This window comes from Punica granatum, chromosome 5 (assembly GCF_007655135.1).
Source record: "Punica granatum isolate Tunisia-2019 chromosome 5, ASM765513v2, whole genome shotgun sequence".
Taxonomy (NCBI): Eukaryota; Viridiplantae; Streptophyta; class Magnoliopsida; order Myrtales; family Lythraceae; genus Punica; species Punica granatum.
The window spans coordinates 1187693-1209521 of NC_045131.1; the positions used below are offsets into that span (position 1 = coordinate 1187693).

At 43.0% G+C, this 21829-nt stretch overlaps 7 protein-coding genes across 13 annotated transcripts; 4 read left to right on the forward strand and 3 right to left on the reverse strand.

Moving 5' to 3' along the window:
* Positions 1-3644: 3644 nt before the first annotated feature.
* On the forward strand, positions 3645-6060 carry LOC116207550 (ninja-family protein AFP3-like). The gene is made up of 3 exons (XM_031540545.1): positions 3645-4098; positions 4446-4880; positions 5239-6060. Exons 1-3 carry the CDS (start codon positions 3810-3812, stop codon positions 5649-5651), a joined length of 1137 nt encoding a protein of 378 aa, XP_031396405.1. The 5' UTR covers positions 3645-3809; the 3' UTR covers positions 5652-6060.
* Positions 6061-6123: 63 nt separating this feature from the next.
* LOC116207549 (LRR receptor-like serine/threonine-protein kinase RPK2) lies at positions 6124-10073 on the reverse strand. Of its 2 annotated transcripts, XM_031540544.1 has the most exons (2): positions 9577-10072; positions 6124-8829 (listed from the first exon to the last, which is right to left on the reverse strand). In XM_031540544.1, the coding sequence occupies exons 1-2, from the start codon at positions 9869-9871 to the stop codon at positions 6488-6490; spliced, it is 2637 nt and encodes an 878-aa protein (XP_031396404.1). In that variant the 5' UTR covers positions 9872-10072; the 3' UTR covers positions 6124-6487. The 2 variants fall into 2 exon arrangements, with proteins under 2 accessions (XP_031396404.1, XP_031396403.1); XM_031540543.1 differs by having other exon boundaries at positions 6124-10073.
* A 681-nt stretch (positions 10074-10754) lies between these two features.
* On the reverse strand, positions 10755-13410 carry LOC116207431. The gene is made up of 3 exons (XM_031540360.1): positions 12526-13410; positions 11292-12195; positions 10755-11183 (listed from the first exon to the last, which is right to left on the reverse strand). The coding sequence occupies exons 2-3, from the start codon at positions 12143-12145 to the stop codon at positions 10988-10990; spliced, it is 1050 nt and encodes a 349-aa protein (XP_031396220.1). The 5' UTR covers positions 12146-12195; positions 12526-13410; the 3' UTR covers positions 10755-10987.
* A 95-nt stretch (positions 13411-13505) lies between these two features.
* Positions 13506-14572, forward strand: LOC116207433 (protein CHLORORESPIRATORY REDUCTION 7, chloroplastic). The gene is made up of 3 exons (XM_031540368.1): positions 13506-13660; positions 13845-13978; positions 14134-14572. The coding sequence occupies exons 1-3, from the start codon at positions 13606-13608 to the stop codon at positions 14404-14406; spliced, it is 462 nt and encodes a 153-aa protein (XP_031396228.1). The 5' UTR covers positions 13506-13605; the 3' UTR covers positions 14407-14572.
* Positions 14573-14681: 109 nt separating this feature from the next.
* On the reverse strand, positions 14682-15739 carry LOC116207434. Its single transcript, XM_031540369.1, has 4 exons — positions 15614-15739; positions 15311-15510; positions 15106-15211; positions 14682-14970 (listed from the first exon to the last, which is right to left on the reverse strand). Exons 2-4 carry the CDS (start codon positions 15496-15498, stop codon positions 14929-14931), a joined length of 336 nt encoding a protein of 111 aa, XP_031396229.1. The 5' UTR covers positions 15499-15510; positions 15614-15739; the 3' UTR covers positions 14682-14928.
* A 726-nt stretch (positions 15740-16465) lies between these two features.
* Positions 16466-19575, forward strand: LOC116207430 (exocyst complex component EXO70E2). Its single transcript, XM_031540359.1, has 2 exons — positions 16466-16898; positions 17217-19575. Exon 2 carries the CDS (start codon positions 17316-17318, stop codon positions 19299-19301), a length of 1986 nt encoding a protein of 661 aa, XP_031396219.1. The 5' UTR covers positions 16466-16898; positions 17217-17315; the 3' UTR covers positions 19302-19575.
* Positions 19576-19946: 371 nt separating this feature from the next.
* Positions 19947-21755, forward strand: LOC116207432 (glycine-rich RNA-binding protein 3, mitochondrial-like). 6 transcript variants are annotated; one of them, XM_031540361.1, is made up of 5 exons: positions 19947-20096; positions 20542-20674; positions 20762-20830; positions 21047-21153; positions 21419-21755. In XM_031540361.1, the coding sequence occupies exons 2-5, from the start codon at positions 20542-20544 to the stop codon at positions 21602-21604; spliced, it is 495 nt and encodes a 164-aa protein (XP_031396221.1). In that variant the 5' UTR covers positions 19947-20096; the 3' UTR covers positions 21605-21755. The 6 variants fall into 6 exon arrangements, with proteins under 6 accessions (XP_031396221.1, XP_031396225.1, XP_031396223.1 ...); XM_031540365.1 differs by having other exon boundaries at positions 19948-20096; positions 21437-21755; XM_031540363.1 differs by having other exon boundaries at positions 19991-20096; positions 20518-20674.
* Positions 21756-21829: the final 74 nt, after the last annotated feature.

The window sequence follows — 21829 nt, forward strand, 5'->3', positions numbered from 1 at the left end:
AGATCGATATTATCATCAATTGTATACATGCACGAATAAAGTATGCAACTTTCGAAATGAAAGGGATCTTAATTCAATAGACAAGAAATCAATTCAAGACCAAGAGGTTTTGTGTTCAATTTTTACAAGTGAGATGTATATACTCTTTATTTTCTTTAATTTTTTATCTTTGTACTAAGCTCGTAGACCTCCCTTATAACCGAATATATATATATATATATATATATATATATATGCCAATATCCAAGTTTGTCAACGTATGGAATTAATGAAACTAATTCCCTAATCATAATTCGTTTCTTATATATAATTATATATGGTCCTGAATTAATCAGCAATTCTGTCTACCAATATTTATATATGGTCCCGAATTTGTTTCTTATATACTTCTACTATCAATATATACTAGCTTTTTCTCCGTGCGATGCACGGATTTTAGCTAATATTTATTTTGAATGATAATTTTAAAAATTTGACATCCCAATTAAAATATTTAATAAGAGATATCTTTTAAAGTAAAACTGTTAAAATGCTAGTAATAATAAATTAAAGACAATTTAAAGTGAAAGTTAATTTTTCAAATATTACTTTCTTAAATACCATATATATATATGTGTGTGTATCGATTAAAATTATTAAATATTTTGAGAAATAAAGTATTAATCAATATAAACTTGTCATTTTAATCTAATTTAATAGAGTGAGAGTGAAGTATATATATATAAATATGTAGTTCCATAGACAATATTTTATTTTTTATTTTAATAAAGTGAATTAATGTTATACATATTTATAATTGCGTCTCTATTAATTTGCATTTAATCCATGCACATATGTCATTAAGCAAATACTTATTTTCTTCAAGATAATATTTTTTAATCTTGAATATTATTTAACTACTTACATTTATGACCTTATATTATTTATGAAATTACCTCTCTATCCCTATTTATTGTAGGGATATAACCATATATATATATATAGATGATATACATTTGTGTGGACTTGATTGATGAGGAGCTCGACTCGATGGTCAATGGCACAATTAATAATCGTGTACATGCTGCACCGGCATTGTAGAAATAGTTAGCCAAGTCCAAAATGGAAGCAGCTACATACATTAAGAATGGTCCCAAGAATGTGATAGCGAAGAATATATACTTTGACATATATATGATCGATAATAAATGATGAACATGCGCGTGTTTTGGAAGATCTTGCCACCTCTCCCTTCGCTTGAAGTTGGCAATGCTGTTTTACAGATCCGAGAGAGCCCAGGCCGTGACAGATCAGTCCATTCATCCGAAGTTCGACTTTCTTGATATCCGACATGAGTCCTGAGCATATTTTGATTTATTTGGGATATTGTTCTTGGGTTTTAGAAAAGATAATCCTTGAGGCCTAATTTAGAAAAATTATTCTTGATTAACTAGGAAAGTAGATTTAAGATAGATTTTAGGATTCGGTTTATAGTTTTGATGTCTTTCTCCCCTTTAAAAGCTAAGCATGGGCATGACTTTGAAGATGTGGACGGCAGAGGATAGAAAGACACCATAGAAAAGAAGTCGACTCGAATTTTAGGGAATTTTCTTAATACTTTTGTTGACATCTTTTGAATTTATTGTCTATTTGAGTTTATGGATGTGTTTTCTAATTCTTATAGGTTAAATTTCATATGTTAGGATTACGATTGAACTCACACGTAATTAATTTGTGTATTTTCTCTTGATCTAACTAGTTTCGATATTGATCTATTTATTTTATCTCGTGCTTAATGCTTGCAATTGCCTGATCAATAATTATTATGATCTGTTAATCTGAATGAACTTGAAAAGCGAATTTTGAGTTTAGAACATGGATAGAATAACCTAAGTTCAATCTCGAGGAATCGAGTTGATTGGTGGTAAAGATATGAATATACTTACACACCTTAAGTAGCCAATTCGAGTTGAAACTTAATGAGTTTAGCTTAATTACAATTCATGTAGGAATATAGAGAATTGGTTGAGTTTGATATTTTTCCTAAGCAATTCGGAAAATACTTAGGGAATACTTGTGAAATGGAGGTCAATAGATTGGGTCTTAATCGAATTAGGAAAAGAGAAAGTAGATTAATTAGCAAAGTGTGAGGGAAAGTGTAATTATAAGTCATCTCACCAATTGAAGGTTGTTTAAATTTGCTTTTCATATTTCACAAAACCGATTTTACGATTGGCTTGACTTCGATTAGGTTGTGATAATTTGAACGCTAGTAGAATTTTAGATCAAGTCCTCGCAAGAACGAAAGTCTACTCTCTTTATGTTATTTATCACGGCCCGTGCACTTTCGATGCTATAAAACCGTCAAACAGCTACGAATCCCACCCCGTAAAGTATGTGGAAGAGCGTCGGGCCCAGTTCATGGTGTTGATACTATTGAGCCAACCTCCTATTTGGGCCAGATTTGTTAATAAAAGATAAACAACTGAGCCTCCTCTTATCCGGCCGCAGAGCTGTTAATGCCAATGGGCTTTGGATCTGTTAATATTAATGGGCTCGGGTGGGCTTGCGCTACCTTCATTTATAAGTGTTTGGATTAATAATAAATTAAGGAATAATACATGTGCAAGTCAGTCCATCGGTCGAGCTAGGGCCTGCCTACGATAAAAATGCTCTACTCCCGGATATACTTATGGTATTAGACGGACACACTTACGACCTCGTAGATATAGTCGATGTGAACATTGAGATCATTTCGTCGACGTAAAAATCTATCGACAAACTTGCTCGGGAGTCAGTGGCGAGGTACATTACATGTGCGCACGGGACCATCCAAGGGCACCACCAAAAACAGAAAGTGAACGAATTCTTGGCCCCGGGTCCCCCGTCCGTTCTCATCAAATAAAAACGCAACGGTCGCTCTCCGCAAACTAGGTTGCCCTGCTGAGCTGTCCTCCTGCAACCAGCTCGCGACACGTAGCCCATTCTACTGCCACGCGACACTTGTCACGTTCCCATGTCACCCCGAGTTGGACCAGTGCATCAACTCTCCCTCCTCGTCCCGGCGGATTTTCTTTTTCTCTAATATGAAATCAACGGTTGGAATTTCTTTTGGTTCATTAACGGTTGTATCGACGGTGGATCCATCCCCAGTGTCGAATTATTCGTACGAAAGGAAAGCTCTGGGCGAAGAAACCGCACAGTTCCAAATGAAGTGTAAATGGGGGCCCACATCACGTACCCCAACCTCCCCCACAGCTCAGCTGCAGCTATACGAGGCTGCCTCCTCCTTACACGTGGCAACCACCTCCGGCCCCCTCTTCCCAGCTCGCCACGTGTCGCCTCATAACCAGGCACCGTTCTAATCCCCAGGAACAACTGCTAATAATTTTATTTTGCCTTTTCTTTTTTTTTTGAAAAAATAAAGTAGAAATCTCCACGACAATTTTTTAAAACAGAAACAAGCGAAGGAGACGGTGACGCTTGTTTGGCGCCTCCTCGAGAACTGTTTCTGAGCTCCACGTGGGCTTCGGACCCCTTCCGCTCCCTCCACGTGTCGGCCTCCCGGGTACCGGCCCAATTCCCACGAGGGCATCCTCGGTATTTCATCATCCGAAACGGGCCCCCCTCATCCTTCTCCTTCTTTTTTTCCCCTGTTTCTGCATCTTTTCTCACCAATTTCTTCTCAATTCTCTCTCTCTCTGCGCCTAAAGTTCTTTGCCTTGGTGGAATTAGCATTGAATAAAAGAGAAAAACTTGTGCAAAGTTCGAAACTTTTGAGCTCTGTGAGCAGAAATCTTCACCTGGATATCCTTCATCTTCAAGCTCCGATGATTTCGTCCATTGTGGACATGGCGAAGGCCGTTGAAGGTTGCAGCCCCGACATCAGCTGCCCCATTCCGATGCCAATGCCAGGCTTCCCGAGGGATCTCCTGCAGAATTTCATCAGCGGGACCCATTTCCCCCGGAAATTCGAGGAGAAGGTCGAGGACGACGACGGCGAGCTCGAGCTCGAGCTCACTCTCGGGCTCTCTCTGAACGGCCGTTTCGGGGTCGACCCGGGAGCTAAGAAGCTCGTCCGCTCATCTTCTATTCCAGAGCTCTTGCAGCCGTTATCAGGTGAAGACGACGTGGCAATATTTCTCCAGTTTGATATATTTCAAGTTTCTTGTCATTGTCGTATAGATAGGAATGGGGTTGCAATAGCGGCTCGGATGACATTACCGGTTAGCTGACTTGTATTGTATTGCAGCTCAATGTTCGAAGTTTGCACGATAGGATTATGTATTCTGACGTTAATTGGTCAAGCTGGCAATAGATATGTACGTTATTAGGTTCATGATGATTTGAAAGAAAACTAGTAGCTTTCGGCAGTTGGGGTGTTGGCTGATCTGTGGAATTTACCTGTCATTATGCACTTGACGTTTTGAATATTTACCCGGTCCATCGTCTCTTAATTTTGGCAGATAATGGAAGCATGGGGTCTGGGGTGGGTGAACCGATTTTGAGGACATGTTCTTTGCCAATGGAGAGCGAGGATGAGTGCAGGAAGAGAAAGGCGATGCAGAGTCTAAGAAGGATGGAGGCGAAGAGGAAACGGACTGAGAAGCAGAGGAACTCAAGGGCCATAAATGGCCAGAACAGTCGGGTCTATTTTGAGGACCGACCTGATGAAGATCGGAAAATGCAAGAAGTGGCCACGAGGAATCATCAGAAAGATCAGTTCTTGAAGGGTTCTGCTGACGCTTTTGCTGCCAAGGAGGCGACTTTTGGGATGTCTAACAGGGGTTCTAATGGTAAGGGAGCTGACTTTATTGGTGAGAATGGTCATAATGGTCTGGTTGCATCACGAGGCAGTGGGTCTTTGGGGGTCTCTGAATTCGATAGCTTACCAGTTCAAGGTATGACTAATTTCTCTCTGTTGCATAAATTCGATTCATTGACTTTATATTTGGCTATGGGGCAACTATACAGTAGCTGGTTTGCTCGCAAATTGTTTGTGAAAAATGAGGAATAATGGACTACTCTACTAATGAAGAGTTTTATTCCGTGCCGGGACCTCCCGATCTTATCATCTCGTTTATCCTAAAATAAAGAACTCAAAAAAGTAACGATCAGTCTGAGAGAGGCGAGAGGGTGTTCTGTTATGAGCATAAGTAAACTATGTCTAACCCATTTCTCTCACAAATATTTTATTCCTCGTATTTTTGGTTTCTAAGGCCAAAGTACATCATGTCTTAATGGAATTCCATCGTGCAGGATCAAACAAAAGTGCGGAGGCAAGAAGCCCCTCAACCACACAATGTTCGCCTGACAACGATACAAAGTCGGCTTCTATAATAACTGCCCCCAGTGGATACTCCAGCAACTCCTCTGCATCCACACTGGGAAATGGACAAAACGAACTTGCACCTTCTGGAAAAGGAGTGAATGGAATGGTCAGGGATGTTCTGTTGGATATGCCTTGTGTGTCAACCAAAGGAGATGGGCCAGATGGGAAGAAGATTGAGGGTTTTCTCTACAGATACAAAAAGGGTGAAGAAGTGAAGATAGTTTGTGTGTGTCATGGGAGATTTCTTTCTCCAGCCGAGTTCGTGAAGCATGCGGGTGGCGGTGATGTGTCACACCCACTGAAGCATATAGTTGTTAATGCGTCTCCTTTCTTCCAATGATATTTGACAAGTTTTTTGAAGGGTGCTTTTAAAATATCAAGCTTGCAACTTCATGTTGAGGTTGCTTACCAGAGGGTTAAAATATAATCGGATGACTTGGACGAGTTCTCTGGAAATTTTGCAGCAATCAGTAGCATGAGGTGAATTTTCTGCTTAAACCCAAAGAGGGGTTGCACCGGAGATTGAGGGGAGACCAATGATGCAGAGCTTTTTTTTTTTTTTTTTCCCCTTTTATATGTCGCAGAGTTGTAAATTCTATTGGCTTTTCAGGGAGCGGCTGTATATATTCTTTAGTCTTCTTAAGGAAATCTTTTGGGTTCTTCCCTTAAAGATCTGGCCTGTGTATTGCTTTTTCTTACTTTTCATGCTCTATTGGATCATTACTGAAAATGAAAGCAAAGATTGGTTACTCTTGCCTGCCAAACGAAATTTGAGATGATTGATCAACTTTTACGTTTGCTAGAGAGGGGACTGAACTGAATTCTATGGTGTTTATTACAGCAAATCTGAACCGAAGATTACAAGTGGAAGTAGAAAAATGAATATCTGCAACTCTGCATCCTTCTGCAGATTAATCAGCAATATTGCTGGCCCCCCTGTAACCGGATTCACAGTGAAAATTGGGAGGTGAAATCTACGTTACAACAACCAGCTCTAAAACCTAAAAACTCGATAGGAGCGAATCCACATGGGAGATTGAACCCGAAAGACGTGTAGAAAATGGTAAAGAAAAATGAGGGAAAGAGGAAAAATGATACAGCAGACTTTACAGTAGGGCTATATTTCCTACAATTTCCTATGTTAATAGACAGGATTGACTAGAAGAGCTTCTCGTGCTAGCACGAGGGTGGCTGAATCTTCTTGAGCCGATGCGCAACTTGTTTCATCGTGGGTCTCGTAGAGAGGGAATCAACGGTACAAACAACAGCCAAGTGTAAGACTTCTACCAAATCATCGTGCGGCCCCACATCCCACAGCCCAGCAGTGAAGAACTCCTTGGCCTGACCCTGCCGAAGGAGCATACAAGCCCAGGCCACAATGTTGAAACCATCACCATATGAAGAGAAGGATGGATCGAGGGCTTTCTTGTCTGAAAGAAGCTCAAGGAGGACCACCCCATAACTGTACACATCAGCCTTGTCAGAGACACGACAGGTCATCGCATACTCAGGGGCGACATACCCGAATGTCCCAGCGACTCCAGTTGTGGCGTGGGTCTCGGAAGTTCCAAGCAATCGAGCGAGCCCAAAATCAGACAAATAAGCATTGTACTCATCATCTAGCAAGATATTGCTCGGTTTCACATCTCGGTGGAGGACACGTGGCACGCACTGGTCGTGCAGGTATGCCAATGCCCTGGCAATGTCCAATGCAATCTTGTGGAGTATCCTCCAATCAACAGCTCGCATTGACCGCTCCTGGATGAACTTCTCAAGGTTACCCCCAGGCAGGTAGTTGTAGATGAGGAACATCTCAGTCTCGCTTGCATGGTATCCAATCAGGGTCACAAGGTTTGGGTGTCGGAATCTCCCCAAAGTTTTAACCTCTGCATGGAATTGTTGGGCTCCCTGGAATCTCCCGATAGCAAGCCGCTTTATTGCAAACAAATATCCTGGAGCAATCTCGGCCTTGTAGGTCGCCCCAAAACCTCCACTGCCAATACAGTTGCTCGCGTTGAACCCCCTTGTGGCCCGCACAACATCCTCAAATGTCAGTGGGACCCCAATGTCCTCAAAGACCGTCACCTCCTTCTTGATGGAGCTCAAGTCCCTCTTGGGGCTCCGCTTCCTTGTGTAGATGAAGAGGATTATGAGGGCTATGAGGACAGAGACAATTGCGGAGGCCGAAGCTATGGATGCAATTTCTATAGCAGTGAACGTGCGACTTCCACCGGTACCACTTGGGGTATTAGGAGGAGAAGCCGTGTCGTTCTCTAGATACCCTGACTTCTGCTGAGAGTACATGGTGCAAGGATTGGAGAAGTTGTTCCCTAGAATGTTATTGCAACTCATGAGGTTGCTGTTCGAAGGAATAGGGCCCGACAAGTTGTTGAAGGAGACATTGAGTGATCTAAGTGTCGTCATGCGGGCCAGGTCGGATGGGAGCAGACCAGAGAGCCTGTTGTTGTTGAGCAGAAGAACAGAGAGGTTCTTCAAGTTCAGAAGCTCGCTCGGGATTTCTCCAGACAGAGAGTTTGAAGAGAGATCCAATACCATTAGAGACCGCAACTGGCCCAAGCTCGATGGGATGGAGCTATTGAGCCTATTACCGGCAAGAGAAAGATATCTCAAACCATTGATCCGTCCAAAATCCTCCGGGATTGGACCTTGCAACATATTCCAGCTCATGTTTAAAGCAACAATGTCCCCAAAAATGGAAGGGATGGGACCTGCAATCTGATTCTGAGACGCATCCAAGAGGACAAGTGACCCACATGATGTGCCCAAACTACGAGGAACTGGACCAGAGATTTTGTTGTAACTGACATCAACAACAATTGCATCTAGTCCTCTACAATTCTGAAGCATGTTTTCGCGAAAAGGTCCAGTGAGATTGTTTTCTCCCACTAAGAAAATATAAACAGTCTGCTTGCCCGGCATTTTGGGGGCAAGAGGCATCGACCTCAAACTTCCATTGATGCGATTCCGCCTGAAACTGTGAAGCACAGGAAGACTACTTTCATCTCCACCATGAAATGGGAAGGGGAAACTGACTTGAGCCTTATATGCAAGCAAGGATAAATAAGCAGCCGACTGCCCAAAGGAGTCGAATGCCTCAACTGAAAGGCAATTACTGTTGTGGAATTGCGGGATTGGACCAGTCAAATTGTTACCGCTCACATCGAAGAGAATCATACATGGGACCTGAATTTCCTCGGAGAGCTCGCCGTTCAGCTTGTTTGAACTCAAGTCGAGGAATTGCAATTTCTTGCAGCTACCAAACAGCGGTGGAACCTCTCCAGTTAAGTAGTTCTGGCCCAGGTTGACCATTACCAAATCATTACAAGTGCCCCAGTCTTTCGGGAAGCTTCCCACAAGGTTGGTCCTTGGAGCCCACAAAATCTTGAGCTTGGGCAGCTTTGTGACTTCCCCAGGGAGTTCGCCTTGGAAATAATTGAACTCGTCGTTCATGGAACCAATTTCTTCTAGCAGTAAATCCCCTTTTGTGGCATTCATTCCTGCAAGCAGATCAAACAAGTTTGAGAGCACGAGTACAGACAGACCAGTACAATTCCCAAGCTCAGCAGGCAACAAGCCGCTAAGAGTGTTCCTTGATAAATCCAGCACTTCAAGCTTCTTGAGCTGTCCGAGTTCAGGTGGAATAACCTCCTCCAACATGTTAGAGTACAACAAAAGTGACCGCAGCTCCACGCAATTCCCAATGCCACTTGGAATTTGACCACCCAAGTAATTACCAGACAAATCCAAATGCTCAATCTTGCTGCAACTCTCCCCAATCCCACTCGGTACAGATCCAGTGAACTCATTAAACGCCAGATACACCGACTTGAACTGACCCAAAAACCCGGGCAGAGTTCCATTCAGATAATTACCGGCTAAATTCAAGATCTCCAATCTGCTCAAACTCGACAAGACCCCAGGTACTTCACCAGAGATATTGTTGAACCCGAGATTAAGAGTCTGCAGAGATTTCAGCCCTGTGAAGTGCGCCGGCAACACCCCGGAGAACATATTGCCCTCTAAATCAAGAACCTCCAGCTTCTCCATGCCCCAAATTTCAGCAGGCAATTGACCGTAGAGTCCATTGAAGGGCAGGGCGAGAACTCTGAGCTCAGCGAGCTTCGCAACCGAAGGCGGCAACTTTCCGACCAACCTTCCCCCGCTCCCCGCGCAATTCCTTCTGACCCCATAAGCATAAATAGGAAATTGAGCAGAATCAGCACAGAGGAACAGCCGGTCCTTACCTTGGGCACCATTCCCAGTAATGTTGAGAGACGAAACCCTATAATTGGAGTCGCAGGAGACACCGAACCAGTTGCTGCAGAGACTTGAGCTCGAATTCCAGCTCGAGAGCAGACCAGATGGATCCAAAAGGGAGTTCTTGAGCTCCAAAAGGACTGATTCATCGGAACCATCAGCTAAAGCGGCAGTAAATTGACCGAAGGAGAAGAAGACCCGGAAGAAGAACAGGAGGAAAAGGCACCATTGGATGGCCAGCGGAGGTGGTGATGACGACGACTTGAGATGAAAAGAGCCCATCTTTGAACTCCAGCAGAGGGGTTGAAGAGCTAAACCCCCCCAAGGCCTCTTCTTGGAGCCAGAGGTGGTACGGAAGAAGCCCTAGTTTTACAGATAGAAAGCAAAGACGGAGGGGAGAGAGAGAGAGAGAGAGAGAGAGAGAGAGATAGAGAGAGCAGTGGGAGGAGAGAGAGAGAGAAGGACGAGTCCAACTGCGGTCTTTGAGAAAACGCGTTTATTCAATTTCTCGTTATTGAGTCTGTCTTCCTTCGCTGTTTTCTTTTTTCTTGTGAAATTTTTTTTGCAATAATTCTGGGTTTCGATCGCGTTTCGTTAATCCAAAAAGATGTTTTGTCGTTTCGGCGGGAGAGGGTCCCACCTCAACCACTAGAACAGCGGGACGTGGGGGCCCCCCTTGCCGGTCAATAAATGCATCAGCCCGTCAACTCTCATAAGCCCTTCGGTAGTTAGGAGAATATATATAATATATTTTTGAATAAAGTGAAAAAAAGTACCTTTTGAAACTTCGACACGTGGCCATTTCAGTAAAGACCCCCCTCTTTTTTCCCAAATAACCGAACAAAATATAAGAAAATTGCAAAAAGAAGGGAAAAAAAATGTTTTGTACGAGCTAAAGTTTCATGGTTAATCGGAAAAAATATGCATACTTGAATTGGTTTTTCTTTCCAAGAAAAAAAAAGATTAATTGACAAAATATGCGCTTATTTTTCGCGTGAGATTCATAAATTGAATTTATACCCATTTAGACTTTACTTTTTATTATTTAGGAATGTTGTATGGATCATCGTGCTTTAATTGTGTATTGTTTAATTTACTTTTCTAATAAAATTGGACCTCGGCAGTCGACACCTAATTCACCAAAAAATAAATAAATTCTAACGGATAACCCGAAAAATTTGTCTATATATAAGGAAGAAATCGAATCCAACAGTCACATAATCTATGGAGACTTGGATATTACATGCACTACAAGCTGTCCCAATCGGGATACACGATGCTTTTACATTCCTAGACCTACCATGTGTATCCTAGATGAGAGGGACGCATGACGCTATCGGTGTATGTTAATGGCCCTAACTACGATGCAGTTCCGAGCTTCTGCTTTGGCATCAGACTTCATTTTAGGGACAGAGAACAGCGGAATGAGCAGCACGAGAAGCAAGAGAACCAGTTGCCCATGCCGCCCTTGTTCTGCTTCGATCTGTCTTGTGTTGGAGGCTGAGGTTTCTGCCCCTGCAACTGATCGGTTGATGGCTGCCCCTTTGGTGATTCTAATTTCTTGGACCCGTTCTTCAAGTCTCCGGCCCCGAATCTGAACACCACCGAATACTTTCAGCAAAATGTGGTTCGATCATGTTATATAAGATGAATGAAACTGTTGAAAATCAATCCTCTTGGTCATGAAGGAAAAGTAGCTTACATGGGGAATGCAAAAGAGCCGGTGCTGGTTCCGCTCCCGTCGGAAATAGTAGACAGGCTTATGGAGTTCCGAGCATCCTCACTGTTGCTCGGTGTCAGATGCAGAACCCTTCCCTTGTCGTCCTCAAACTTGGGTGATTCAGCAGGCTTTGTGTTCCTACACGAAGCTTCGCTTGGGCTGGCTTTTGGTGTGCAAAACTCTGATCCTGCTAATGGTGATCCTAATGTGGGCGAATTCTGGGGCCCGGGTTGGGTAGATAGATTACCGAGAGAAACCACACCTTCGGTCTTGTCAGGCTTCTCCAGCTTCCTCATGTCCATTCGGGAGCTCACGCTCGACCATTCAGCTCCCGATCCCTCTGACACCGGTGGGAGGGCACACGGGACAGTGAACACTTCGTCGAGCTTCATCAGCTCCCCCGACCTATATAGCAAGAACGCTTGATCTCTAGAGAAACTGTTATTCCCCATATGGATGCTGAACAATGATTCATTTGAGGCGACACTCCAGTCCATCCCGGTGGTGGAGCGGCTGTTGAAGATCGAGGAGGGGATGCGGTTCGGGTCGTAGCCAGCAGGCATCCCTGACACAGGCTGGGCTGCCGAAACATCACTCAGGATGTCGGAGCAGGGGGAGACGGAGCTGTCAAGATCAAGCGAGGGATGGTGGGAAGTTGGGAGGAAGTCTCCATCATCCTTATCAGTGAGGGTCGACTCGAGTGATGAATCCGATGTATGGGATGACGCGGAAGCGGAGGCAGCATCTCGATCTGGCAGGTGGGTCTGGTTCAGGTTCGAATCAAACTGCACCTTTTGCTGCTTATCGCTTCCTTTTTCATTCTCCCGATCTTCCATGGTGTGCAGTCGGCCCTCGAATGATCTCCTCGGTCAAACGAAAGAACAAACTGCAGAGATAACGAAAATGAAAACTACTTCGTTAGCAAATGACATATTGGAAGGCGGCCTATCGGCGATACAACTCCAGTTTTTCATACTACTCCCGATCTTGCCTTCCGACCGCACCCAGAACCTCCAACTACTAGTTCTTTCCCCAGGAATCGAAACATCCGATAAAACTCGAAAGAGGCAGGGCCTATTCCTTATCTTGATTTTCCAGGAAAAAGAAATAATTAAACAAAGATTGTCAATCCCTTCTACCAAGATGAATGATATCTAAGTAACCCCATAACACATAGTCGAATGAGCTATCACAGTATTAGACAACGGCGACGTACCGGAAAACCCCGAAGGAAGATATGATCACGGCTGGCGTCAAATTTCGATCCTTGGGGTGCTCAAACCTTCGAGCTAAGCCCCAACTTTCGAAACCAAAAAAGCTTACAAATTTCTCGATCGGTACAAATTTGTTAGAGGAGAGGAGTCAAAATGAGAAAAGAGAAAAACGGGGGAGGAAGAAAGAAGGGGTAAGATTTGTTGTGGGACAAAGAAACAGAGAGAGAGAGAGAGGGAAGGAGCTGAGGTGAGAAGAGAAGGAAAGGCGCAGAGATGATTTCGGTTGTTTTCTGCAAATTTACGCGGGAAATCCGAGCTGGTTCCTCTGGCGCCGCCCAACTAGCCGTTCACTAAAATTAGTTAATGGATCCCAACTAAAACGGAGTTATATATAGCATCTAAGTAATCGCTATCACGAGATTCCGTAAATCGAGTCGAATTTATGCGGCATTCAACAAAAGGCAGAGATGAATCAATGTCCTTTCTTGTCATGAAATATACTCGGTTTACCAATATCTCGTCCTATAATCAGCATTACCGATCACCCATGACATGAAATTTTTCAATTGAGTTAGATGGACTGAAATTGTGAGCTTTGGAGGGAGAAACAAGACAAAGGCAACCTAGAAACCTATGACATTTCTTGGTGATCTTTTCAGCATAATATGTAATATTGATCTTATGAATTTTTATGGTCATTTGGCCTGAGGTTCAGGTATTTTTATCTTTTATATCGTACGAAACCATTGAATTAAAGTGCGAAATTGCTACGGAGGATTTTATTTTATTTTATTTTATTTTATTTTATTTTTTTGCAGAATCTGTAAAAATTCAGTATTGGTCTTCTCCCTGTTTTAACCTTCTTTTAGCACAGGCAGATTGCTCTTGAGGATTTTTGGACAGTATATATATATATCGGCAAGAGGGTATTTTGGAAATTACGGTGATGCTTGAGGGGTAATGAATGAAAAGGACAGAAGGGGATCAGTTTATCTGTGTTATCTTGTTAGAGCTCCTGCTTGATAGAAGAGAGTGCTTCATTTCCCTCTGAAACTGATGTGCTCAAAGTTGCTGCAGAAAGAATGGCAACAATGGAGGGAGCTTTGCAGGGGCAACTTTTCTTTCAGAATTTCATCTGTAAGCTTCCATTCCTTTTTCACATGGGACTTTTGTGACAACTGAAGATACTTCCTCTGCATCAATTTCTTAGAACCAAACAGATAAAGAGTAGTGCAAATTACTTCAGATGGAGCTCAGTCTGTTCTGCCGATAACTCGAACTACTCGGATACAGTGCTTCATTTCACCTTTCCCCTTTTCAGGTAAGAGGGATGTGAGATTTCAGACTCAAACTTCACTCATCGGTGCGAAAGGCGCAGCTGCAAGTGATTCCTTTGTTTCTTCTGATCATCTTAGATTCCACATGACCTCAAACCGTATCAGAGATTCAGTAAAGGTGCTTACTGTAACTTCATGATTTGATAATTGGAGTCGGAGTTTGTCCTTCAACCCTCTCTTTTTGTCTGAAGTCAGTGAATGCGGATATTGCTTGAAGAGAAAATTCTCTGCTTCCTCTCTTACTTTGTTTGGTTAAATTCACTCGCACGACAGATTCATGCTGTTCGGAGGAGAAGTGCTTATTCACGTACTGAAACTTATGTTCTGCTGGAACCGGGGCAAGATGAGAAGTTCGTTACGGAAGAAGAGCTGAAGGAAAAGCTCAGAGGTTGGCTTGAGAATTGGCCGGGAAAGGCTCTCCCTCCTGATCTTGCTAGATATGAAACCATTGATGATGCCGTGTCTTACCTTGTACGGTCAGTATGTGAGCTTGAAATCGCTGGGGATGTTGGGTCAATCCAATGGTACGAAGTTCGCCTAGAGTGAGCAACAGGGGTTTCCTGTTCCAGCCCCTCGTGAAAGGATGTTTGGACTAAATTCGTGCTCAGCATTTGGTACTTTTTGCTGTACATTTACTTATCTGCTGCATTCACTTAACTAGATGGCTCAATCCTGTTCAATACTTCCATCAACGAACAGTTCGACCGCATAATTTACACGGGCTTACCTTTTATTCCAGCACATTCCTAATAAGCATCGCTGTTGAAATAAATTCAAGTCGATTTTCTGAGCCTCCAATATCAGAATTTCTTGCCCGAGAATGGTCAACAATCAACCTTTTGTATTACAAAAGTGCGACAAAATTACAGCAGAGCAGAATGGAGGCAGAAAGGCAGAAGGTACAGTAGGCAAGTATAGCAAATACATGAACTCTGCAATTATATATCGACAAAACTCGACTTTTTTATTTTTGTCTATCATCTTTTGATCCTTCAACTGGGCAGATTCATGGAGATTCATAATCAGCCTGTTCTGAATCGAACCACGGGGGAAAACCACAAAGTATAGTCATGGAAAGAGACCTTTTTCCTGAGCAAGCATGTCTTGAACCTGCGAACACAATAAAGTCGGGCACCATACATAAGGTTCCCAAGAGATATAGAGACGTCATTGTCGTTGTCAGCTGTAGAAACAATGAGCCTGGAATCCAATTTAAAACAATAAACTTTGAGGCTTGCAGTATACCTTGAGCTGATCCTTGCTTGGAGGCAAGAGAGCTCCGCCCCTCCTTGCCCTGGCAAGTAAGCCTTTCGTGATGGGTGAAACCATCATGTCAGTCGGGCTCCGATACCTGCTGAGACATACCCCGGGAAGACTCTCAAATCAATTGAATTCAAGTTCAATTCTTGACCATATGGGGCAGCTGAAGTGTGTATCCTAGAATACCTACCTTTCTGGGTACTTGAACGCCTTGGGAACTTTAAGCAGGTCGGGCGTGGTGGGTTTGCGCAATTCATTCCCAGGATTTCGAGAAGTCTCGTTGGTTTGCTGCTTCAGCTCAGGGGTTGTTTTGCATTCCAAGTTGGTATTATCTGATAGAACTGGGATTCTGGGAGGAGTTTCAGGCACCTTCTCCATGAGCGCAAACCGCTGAAACCGGAAAAGCAAGCCAAAGATACAATCTTTTTTATCGTCAGAATTAAAATATGAATCAAAGATAATCCGTCAGCTGATGAGAGCTTTAGTGACAGACCTTGAAAGTTGAAGAGATACAGAGAGAGAGAGAGAGAGAGAGGAGATGAGATGAAGAAGATTGAATAGTTTCTGAAGGAATATAAAGGACGAGAGTAGAGGAAAGAGACAGTGACAGAGACAGACAAGAAAAAATAAAGGGCATGTTACCGTTCCAAGGATTGGATTTGAGATGTTGGCAACGGTCGGAATTCTCAGATTTGAGCAATACATAATCCAAAGTTGGAAGTCGAATAATGTGAGGCCGGGTCGGCCACAGATGGAAGGTGACAAAACTACAGATTAGAGCCCCATGAGCCCAAAAGCCCAAAGCCACCTCTGCATTGGGCCCGACATCAATCGTTGGCATCTACGGAAGGGCTTTTGCAGGCCCCATTCCACGGATCGAGCGGACAAATCATGGGACGTGCTGGTAAAGAATGGGCACCAGAACGAAGGCTCTTGTCTATTGTCATTTGCAGACCTACAACAATCTAACCAAACTTCAAAGTTGGGAACTTTACTCTTCTCGATCAACATATGATCGAATCAATGGCGACATCGATAGTTTCATGGCTAAGTGAACGACTACCCAATGTATCGGATAGAAAGCAAGGTGTCGATTTTTATGCTGTGTACCTTCTGGGTATTGCTTATACTATGTGCATCTTTACCAAAGTATTATAGGCTTTGAAGTTTGGAATTTCGAAAAGGCCCGAGGCAAAGAGGAGACTGGGAATCAATCCAACTGCGAAGAAACTGGTCAAAGTGTCTCCCGCCCACGCTGTACTGTACTGTACTGTACCCGCGTAGTCCAAGAAAGTCAAAGGTCCTCGAAGCTGCTAAGCCAGCAATAAGCAAACAAAGCTCCCCTTAATAAAGCTTTTCAAGGGGGACTTGTACGAATTAACTATTCCATAAATGATTGTAGAGCAACTGTCTTCTTACAGATCCGCCATGGAAATTGGAGCCGAGAAGCTCTGTATCAAACAGACTTCGGATTCACAAAATCGAAAAAGAGAAAAAGAAAAGGAAAGGAGTCTCCCTTCTGTTTGCCCCAGTCCAGACGCTTTCGAATTTCAACCCTTACTGCCCAAGTCCGTACGGATTCTTGGACTGGTTTTCTGACTTTTGTTCGTTGTTCTCGCAGTAAAAGCACAACCTTTTAGCTCGTTCGCTCCCCTTTTGGCGGTTTTCATTGGGCGCTAGAGATACCCATTTCAGATAACAGCTGAAAGTTTCCATTTTTATAATCAGATTTGAAGCTGAGCCCAAGTCTCCAATCATCGGAGCTCCCAATTTGTCAGGTAGGTTCCTAAATCCTTCATTTATTTATGTTACATGTCGCTTTGGGTACAACTCATGGATCATTATAGCTGGGAATTAGTCCGGTCATGCTTCTGCAGTAGCCATGTTCATTGAAGTTCTTCAGTTCAAATAAGTTTCTGTTGGGCTGTGTTTCCCAGTTTCATGTGTTGGAAGCAATTTTAGTTTTGAGGATTCCAAAGGTTTCTGCCTAAAGGCAGTAAGAGACAATAGTTGTAGTTCTATAGGAATTTGAAGTACTTCTTTCTGGGTATTTTGCAGTGGGTAATGTGTAATGTATGTTCTATTTATTCTTGCAGTAGGAGTTTGGTGGATTGTGTCAGGCTGTTTGATGGTGGCAACTCTGCTTTCGGAGTTCGCATTTGCAGTTCTTTGTGATTTCTAAATCGCATTCGGAAATGGCCAATTTGAAGTCTACAGATTCGGAGTTTGAATGGGAAGGAAACTTGATTGCTGCTGCACAACACATAGCCAAGGCCATCAGGTCAAAAAGGAGCCTCACTGAAGAAGAGAGGAAGGTTTTGGTTGATCTGAGGGCTCAGCTATCAGCGATTAGGATAGTCAATGGTAGCAAGGTCGATGAGATGGGAGTAAGTGACACAATCGAAAAGCTCAATTCTATTCAAGAAAAGATCATGAGTTGGGAGTTGGACCAGTCCATGATATGGGAGGCAGGTCGGGATGAAGTTTGCGAATACATGAATGCTGTTGAAGAAACCCAGAAATTGATAGAACTGTTCGAGAGCTTGAGTATCAACAAGGACTGTGACAAGAACGAACTACTGAGGAGGGCCCATGATGTTCTTCAGACAGCGATGTCAAGACTCGGGGATGAATTCAGGAACTTGCTTCTTCAGAACAAATGTTCCTTTGAGCCTGAGAAAATCTCCTTCCATTCAAGTGAAGACGATGCTGTCGAGAAGGGTTCACCGGCCTCTTTCGGAGCATCCTCCTCCTTTGACGACTCGATTCATAGGGACAGCATGAGCAGAGCCTCTGAGGAAAACACCATCATTGATTTGGTCCATCCTGATGTAGTACCTGATCTCAGGTCCATCGCGAATCTAATGTTCCATTCAGGCTATATTTATGAATGTTCCCAAGCCTATGTCCATGTCCGAAAGGATGCCTTGGAAGATTGTCTCTCTGTTCTTGAAATGGAGAGGCTGAGCATTGAGGATGTACTGAAAATGGAGTGGAGCAACTGGCACTCCATGGCCAAGAGATGGGTTCGGGCAATTAAAGTCTTTGTAAGAGTTCACCTTGCAAGTGAAAAATGGCTCAGTGATCAGATCTTTGGGGAGACGGCATCTAGTTCGGGTTGTTTCCTTGAGGTCTCAAAGAGTGCGATGTTGCAGCTTCTAAATTTTGGCGAGGCGGTGTCTGTGGGGCCTCATCAACTTGAGAAGTTGTTCTGCGTTCTCGACATGTACGAGGTAATGATTGACATCAAACATGACATCGATGAGTTATTTTCAGAGGAGATTGAGATTGGCTCTTTGGTGAGGTTTGAGTATGAACAAGTTCTGAAGAGACTGGGAGAATCTGCAACAGTGACATTTCTTGAGGTCAAGAATGCAATTGCCTCGAATCCATCAGCCACTTCTTTCGCCAGCGGTGGAGTCCACCATCTGACACGCTACGTGATGAACTACATCAAGACACTTACTGACTACAATGATACTCTTGAATCACTCCTCAAGGATCGTGAAGAAAAGGCTTCTATTCCACCATCGCCTGATGCGGCTTCACCTGTCGAAGAGGAAGAAAGCAACGGTGCAACATCAGATCCTGGAACTGAGGTTTCTCGAATATCTTTCCATTTTCAAAGCATTGCGTCGGTCCTCCAATCTAATCTTGATGAGAAGTCGAATCTATACAGGGATTCAGCCCTGCAGCAGCTTTTCTTGATGAACAATGTCCACTACATTGCTGAAAAGGTGAAGAACTCCGAGCTTAGGCTCGTATTCGGAGATGACTGGATTAAGAAACAGAATGGGAAGTTTCAGCAGCATGCTCTGAACTATGAGAGAGCTGCCTGGAGTTCGATCCTCTCTCTGCTCAAAGACGATGGGCTTCATAGCCCAGGCCCTGGCTCCATCTCAAAAACCCTTCTCAAGGAAAGGTTTAAGAACTTCAATCTCTCATTTGAGGAAGTCTACAGAGCTCAGACCTCTTGGTTGATTCCCGATCTTCAACTCCGTGAAGAGCTGAGGATTTCGATATCGGTCAAGATTGTCCAAGCTTATCGAACATTTGTCGGCAGACACAGCCATCAAATAAGTGACAAGCATATCAAGTATTCTGCTGATGATTTGGAGAACCTCCTATTAGATCTCTTTGAGGGATCCCCGAAGTCCTTAACGAACCCCCATAGGAGGTGATATCAATAATGACAGCATACAGAGTTCAATTAAGAGTTGTCATTCTTTGTTGCAGCAAAGCTCAAAACTTTTTGTTTTCCTCGCTGTTATGTGAACTTACGAGATGAGAAATTTTCGTGTTTCTCATCGGTTTATTTTCGTTGAACCTGTAATTAGATATGTCATTTTGCTGATAAACATGGACAGAATTCGACAGGGATTACTTATTGGTGTTTATAGCTGAAGTCATAGATTTATTCTCATTGTGCAATCAAAACTACTTTGTTTTACTCAATGGATGGTTTGTACTTGAAAGAGACCAGAACGAACTCTCATCGATCTAATTGTTTGATTGGATTATCTCTTCGGATTGGAAGTCTATGTCTTTAGGAAATAAATATGCTTCGTCATGTTAAACAGCCATTGCACTGGAAAGCAAATGATTGTTCTGTTTGCTGTTTCTCAAGTGAAACAAAGAAACCGAACGTTAATCTATCGAAAAAAAAGAAAAAAAGAAACCAAACATTAAACATGAGAAACTGTCACTTGTCAGGAAAAGAGAGAGAGAGAAATTCATCTGTTTTTTTTGTGTCTGTCGCAAACGGCCTACTCTAACGGTGGAAAGTACTCCGAGACACGATCCGACGGTGCATAATAGTAATCATCCGCCAAAATGAATAATTTTGTAAATAAATAAATAAAACAAGAAGTAAAAACTGTAAAATCCATTCATGCTCGCGTTGAAAGCTCTTCTGGGTTTATGCCGTCTGCGTGACAACAACAGAGAAGCAGCACGACAGTGGAGATCTCTCAGAGGTGAGGAAGGAGAGGCCTTACCTGGAAGACCCTTCATTCCTTATACTCTCAACTGAACGATTTAACTCTCAAAGTCTGTTCCTTTTCCTGTTAATCTTTCATTTTGATTGATTATTTCAGCTATGAGGTCCGTCTAAGGTTTTTGCTTTTGGTTGCTGCGATTTGAAATCCATTTGAAATGTCAGTCTGCGTCGTTCTCTACTTGTTACAGTTTCATGATTTCAATGGGGTCGTTGTGCACGACTTCATTTCGGACAGTATTGATCTGCAGAAGCTCTGACATTCTATAAACTCTTGCTTTCAGTTGATAATCAGGTTAATGATTCCCATGAGCTGAATTGATTGCTATATACATGAATATACCTATTATGCTTCACCGTAGTTTGATTCGTACAAATTCTGTGAGTTTGTTGCTGATCAGACTGCGTTGCTGTGTGCTTGAAAGATGGCATTCGCAAATCGGGTAGGGAATCTGCTCAAGAACACCGCCAGCAGGCACGCCAATCTTGACGTATCCGCGCGCAGTCCAGCCATGTATCAGGCTATAAGATCCATGTCTTCAAAGCTTTTCGTTGGAGGTGGGACGACCCTTTTCCCAAAATTGAAATATATGTTCTTCTTTGGAGCCTGAGGCCCTGAGCTAAGCATTACTCAATATGCTGCAGGACTTTCTTATGGCACCGATGATATAAGCCTGAAAGAAGCATTCTCTGGTCATGGTGAGATCGTCGAAGGTATTCCTCCTGTCCCTTTTGTACAAGTGCTAATTCCCACTAGTTGTCACTATCTTCAGCAAAAAATAAAAAACTAAAAAAAAAGAGTTCTCACTATCATTTGTCAAATAGGTCTAAGTTCTATATTTCTTATTCTCATTTGTATAGCTTGAATTCTCAAAGCATTACCAGCTTTTGGGATTGATTGCGGCTTTTCTTTGCAACTTCTTTTTCCAGCTAGGGTAATAATCGACCGTGAGACTGGTAGGTCAAGAGGCTTTGGCTTTGTTAGCTTCAGGTCTAGTGATGAGGCTTCTAATGCCATGCGGGGTATGGATGGACAGGTATAATATGCTGTTTGTTATCTCTCTCCGTGACTTAAGCTACTGAGCTCTTTCCAACCAATAGCCCACTTACTCGACATTAAGCTTCAGTGTACCATGAAAGATTTATTTAACTTCCACGCTTATTGATTCAAAACCAGACCAGCCTAGTCTAATTGATCGGCCGGTTGAGCAGAGGATTGATCACTAGTTGACAGGTTTACATTAAATGATGTTAGTTTTGGACATGTAGTCCACCAGCTGGACTCATGAAGCAATGTCTCAGCTCTTTCATGTATCTCAGGATCTTCACGGCCGAAGGATAAGAGTGAACTATGCTGAAGAGAAGTCTAGCCGAGGATTTGGTAGTGGTAGTATGGGCTTCAGAGGCGGCGGTGACTATGGCAATGATGGTGGATACGGTGGCAGTGCTGGCGGCTATGAGACTAACAGTTATGCTGGTGGAAACTGATTCTTCTGACCGTCTCCCTGCTCCTTTGCTTAGAAATTTTAGGGTTGCACTAGAAATGTTCCCGAACTTTCTTTTACTCTGTATACTTCAATTTCAGTTTGAAATTTGAATTTGATGAAATAATGTGAATTGGTCAGTTCTATGGTCGTGCTACTTTCTTCCCAATTCTTCCTATCATTTTTCTTGGAAAAAAACAGTTTCCAATGATGATTGAGAACTCGGGTT

Bases quoted from the DNA above. Each gene is read 5' to 3' on its own strand.
- LOC116207434 (XM_031540369.1), bottom strand. From the start codon at position 15,498: ATGGAGAAGGTGCCTGAAACTCCTCCCAGAATCCCAGTTCTATCAGAT. The intron at 15,212-15,310 runs GTAGGTATTCTA...ATGTCTCAGCAG, and splicing joins GCGTTCAAGTACCCAGAAAG to GTATCGGAGCCCGACTGACA. The intron at 14,971-15,105 runs GTATACTGCAAG...TTGTGTTCGCAG, and splicing joins CAAGCAAGGATCAGCTCAAG to GTTCAAGACATGCTTGCTCA.
- LOC116207549 (XM_031540543.1), bottom strand. From the start codon at position 9,871: ATGGGCTCTTTTCATCTCAAGTCGTCGTCATCACCACCTCCGCTGGCC.
- LOC116207550 (XM_031540545.1), top strand. From the start codon at position 3,810: ATGATTTCGTCCATTGTGGACATGGCGAAGGCCGTTGAAGGTTGCAGC. The intron at 4,099-4,445 runs GTGAAGACGACG...TAATTTTGGCAG, and splicing joins GCTCTTGCAGCCGTTATCAG to ATAATGGAAGCATGGGGTCT. The intron at 4,881-5,238 runs GTATGACTAATT...TCCATCGTGCAG, and splicing joins CGATAGCTTACCAGTTCAAG to GATCAAACAAAAGTGCGGAG.
- LOC116207432 (XM_031540361.1), top strand. From the start codon at position 20,542: ATGGCATTCGCAAATCGGGTAGGGAATCTGCTCAAGAACACCGCCAGC. The intron at 20,675-20,761 runs GTGGGACGACCC...AATATGCTGCAG, and splicing joins TTCAAAGCTTTTCGTTGGAG to GACTTTCTTATGGCACCGAT. The intron at 20,831-21,046 runs GTATTCCTCCTG...TTCTTTTTCCAG, and splicing joins TCATGGTGAGATCGTCGAAG to CTAGGGTAATAATCGACCGT.
- LOC116207430 (XM_031540359.1), top strand. From the start codon at position 17,316: ATGGCCAATTTGAAGTCTACAGATTCGGAGTTTGAATGGGAAGGAAAC.
- LOC116207431 (XM_031540360.1), bottom strand. From the start codon at position 12,145: ATGGAAGATCGGGAGAATGAAAAAGGAAGCGATAAGCAGCAAAAGGTG. The intron at 11,184-11,291 runs GTAAGCTACTTT...GGTGGTGTTCAG, and splicing joins GGCTCTTTTGCATTCCCCAT to ATTCGGGGCCGGAGACTTGA.
- LOC116207433 (XM_031540368.1), top strand. From the start codon at position 13,606: ATGGCAACAATGGAGGGAGCTTTGCAGGGGCAACTTTTCTTTCAGAAT. The intron at 13,661-13,844 runs GTAAGCTTCCAT...TCCCCTTTTCAG, and splicing joins TTTCTTTCAGAATTTCATCT to GTAAGAGGGATGTGAGATTT. The intron at 13,979-14,133 runs GTGCTTACTGTA...CTCGCACGACAG, and splicing joins GTATCAGAGATTCAGTAAAG to ATTCATGCTGTTCGGAGGAG.